The following is a 3,401-nucleotide window of genomic DNA, read 5'->3' as shown; positions in this document are numbered from 1 at the left end:
TTTTGATAGAAACGAATAAAAGAAATGATAAATAAAAAAAAAATAAAGGCCTAAAAAGACACGTTAGTAAAAAAAGGTACAAGGTAAAGAAAATATTAACATGATTAAAAAAAAAAAGATTTTATATAATTAAATATATATATATATATATATTTTTTTTTTTTTATATGTCTTTTTTAATATGATATGTAATTAATAGTGTATTTGTCGGTATTTAATTGGTATGTGTACCAACTGAGCTGGTACACAATGTGTAGAAAAAATTTCTCATTAATTACTCCAGTTCTACGAACATATCCATTTGATTTGTTTTGTTTTGTTTTTCTCATTTATGGATGCGCATCAAGGGAAAGGAGTATGGCATCTGTATACCTACGTGATAAGGAGAAACAAAAGATTTTAACAGAGGCTTTCCTTGACAAGCAGAGCTTTATCGACATCCCAGAGGGTTCGATTAAGTAAGAAATTAAGGTTTTTAGTTTTAATTTGCCACGAATATGTGATATTTATTGGTTCATTTTTCCATATAAGAATTTATTTTAAAAGATTAGTTAATCCAGCTGAATGTAATTTCTGGATATGCAATGTCTTTAGGGAAAGGGGACTGGCATCTGACCAACATAATATGCAAGAGACGCGTTGGATCCATAGGGTTCCGGAGAAGCTCAGAAATGTACGCCAAGATGCTTATACTCCCCAGCTAGTTTCCATTGGCCCTCTTCACTATGGCAATCCAAAGCTGACGGAATTGCAAGATAAGAAGTTCAAATATGAGCAAGAATTCTGGGATCGCGACTTCTGTAAACATATTCCGAAAGAGAAAAGGATGGAATTCGTGGAAAAAAATTATTGGCTGGAAAATATCCATCGTAAGAATGCCGTGACGATTGAGCGTGTAGACAGATCGGAGTTGAAGCGCATGATTTTACAAGATGCCTGCTTCATCTTTGAGCTCTTCTTGAGAAATTATGAAATTCAGCTACATAATAAAAACATGCGAAGTTGGACACAGGAGAAGCTGCCTGAGGAAGTCGAGAAACATTAAAAGGACTACATACTGGGAACACCATGGCTGACGGCATCTATAAGACAGGACTTGATACTGCTGGAAAATCATCAAGAATCTCTTCTATTAGTTTCAAATAACGAAATTGTTGCAAGGACAGACGTACGAACGACGTTGAATAATCCCCGATGGATGAAAATGTAAATGTGGTTATATCAATTAACTAGATAAAAGATCCGATAAAAGATCCGTACGTGGTTTCTTTCTATTGTACTGAGTGTACGTGGTTTCTCTATTGTACTGTTATGGTCGGTTTGGCATGCTGTATTAGTTGTGCTGTGTTAGTCTGTGTCCTATTTGTCTGTACTATTTTATTATTATAGGGTGCTTGTTGCAGTCCGTACCATAAGCCTCTGTAAATTCATGTATGATGTTTATTATTTAAAAAATTAACTTGGAAAATTTTAAAATATTTAAACGAATTTCTTATGATTTGAATTGATTTTTACTATACTAAGTAAGAACAGTAAACAATATTGATTTTGTATTATTATTTATCATTTATTTAAATAATTTGTTGTTCCTAATATTAATTATGTATTTATTTGTTTTAGTGAAGTTATTATTATTTTTTTATTATTATTCATAAATAATAGCAACATATCTAAAAGTGTATAATATTAAATTTCTTTAAAAATTAATTTTTACAAAAAACGAAGAAGAAGAAGAAAAAGAAGATAAAGGAAGGAAACAAAAACAGCATCAGTGGACCTTGTACGAGCTAATACCACCTCCAACAGGGTATTGACAATGCGGCAAAATGGTGGGCCCAGTATTAGCTAATGCAAACTGGTCAACGGGGTCATACTTTTTTTTTTGGGAAACCCAAAAGGATAACTCATAAATTAAACACGAGAGATGCAAAAGTCAGCTTGAATAACTTGACTCAGCCACAGTGGGCCAACTTCAAGCCAAGATTCATACATACACAGACCAGTAGCATAGTTAGCAATAGCATAAGCTACAGTATTAGTCTCCCTATATGCGAAGGAGCAAGTAAAACCAGCATTATCAGAGAGCAGCTTTTTAATATCCTCAACCAGGAAACAAGACGGATCCAAATGTTCCCCCAAGCTTCTGTCATTCACTAAGCGGATAGCACAGGAGCAATCACTGACAATTTCCCCACAAGTGAAGCCTACCTCCAAACAAATGATAATGGCTTCGCGGATAGCAATCAGTTCAGCATGGAGTATTGACCATGAAGCCATAAAAGGTTTTGCTAGTGCCCCCATTAATTCTCCAGCAGCATTCCTGACAATGACACCAACTCCAACTAGCTGACTACCTGCTCTCAAGGAAGCATCAACATTTACTTTCAAGACATCAACTTGCGGACGGGACCAAGACTGTTTGACTCCTTCTTGCTTTCGCACCATATAAAACTCCATTGCCTACGTAAATTCAACTTGTGGACGAGCCACTGTATCCAGAACTTGTAGAGTTGACTTGACATAACTCCCATGTATAAAGGCATTTCGGTTATTCCATAAATACCAGCAAGTCCACGCAAATTTCGCATAGTGTGAATCCGATAACTGATTGAAAACAGAGGAGCACAAACCAGCAAACGAGTCAAAAATTTGACATTTGAGAGTGGAATAGAAATCAAATTCCTTCCATATATGTCGCACAGTGCCATATCGCCATAACTCATGTAAAACTGTTTCATCTACAGATTGACAAAGCAGACACATGCTAGAGTCTGCAATATGTCTTGATGCTAAAGAGTGTAGACAGGGTATGGCCTCATGACAAGAACGCCAATGAAGAATTTTCACCATATTTGGAACATGTAATTTCCAAAGACATCGCCACCACGATATAGATTGAGGATTGCTTGGTCCTACAATTTTTCCACCCACACCAATCTTCCTAGCCTCCAAATACCCCGTTTTCATCGAGTACACACCAGTTGCTGAGTATTTCCATGCAAACCGATCCTGACATCTGGTCCCTCCAACTGGTATTGATTGTATAAGCACAGCTTCATCATCCGAGAAAATATTTTGAATTATATCCATATTCCAATGACTAGAAGGTGTTAACAAGCATGCTACTCGGGAATCTTGGTCCAATACTCGTGGTGATAACACACGAGAGGATCCCAGACGTGGTAGCCAAGGATCCTTATAAATATGGATAGTATGACCATCTCCTACATGCCAAATTCTACCCCGTTCCAACACTGGTTATCCCCATAAGATACTCTTCCATGCATGAGATGGTTTTCTGCCAATATTGGCTTTCCAGAAAGAGCACCTAGGAAAATATTTAGCTTTTAACACTCGAGAAACAAGCGAATTTGGATAGTGTATAATCCTCCAGCATTGTT

The 3,401-nt window shown here is 36.4% G+C and overlaps 1 protein-coding gene across 1 annotated transcript; it reads left to right on the top strand.

The window, feature by feature from the left end:
* The first annotated feature begins 305 nt into the window (after positions 1-305).
* LOC125423969 (UPF0481 protein At3g47200-like) lies at positions 306-1,422 on the top strand. Its single transcript, XM_048480016.2, has 2 exons — positions 306-458; positions 595-1,422. Exons 1-2 carry the CDS (start codon positions 358-360, stop codon positions 1,043-1,045), a joined length of 552 nt encoding a protein of 183 aa, XP_048335973.2. The 5' UTR covers positions 306-357; the 3' UTR covers positions 1,046-1,422.
* Positions 1,423-3,401: the final 1,979 nt, after the last annotated feature.

This window comes from Ziziphus jujuba, chromosome 7, assembly GCF_031755915.1.
Source record: "Ziziphus jujuba cultivar Dongzao chromosome 7, ASM3175591v1".
Lineage (NCBI taxonomy): Eukaryota > Viridiplantae > Streptophyta > Magnoliopsida > Rosales > Rhamnaceae > Ziziphus > Ziziphus jujuba.
This window is presented reverse-complemented; position numbering and strand designations above follow the sequence as displayed.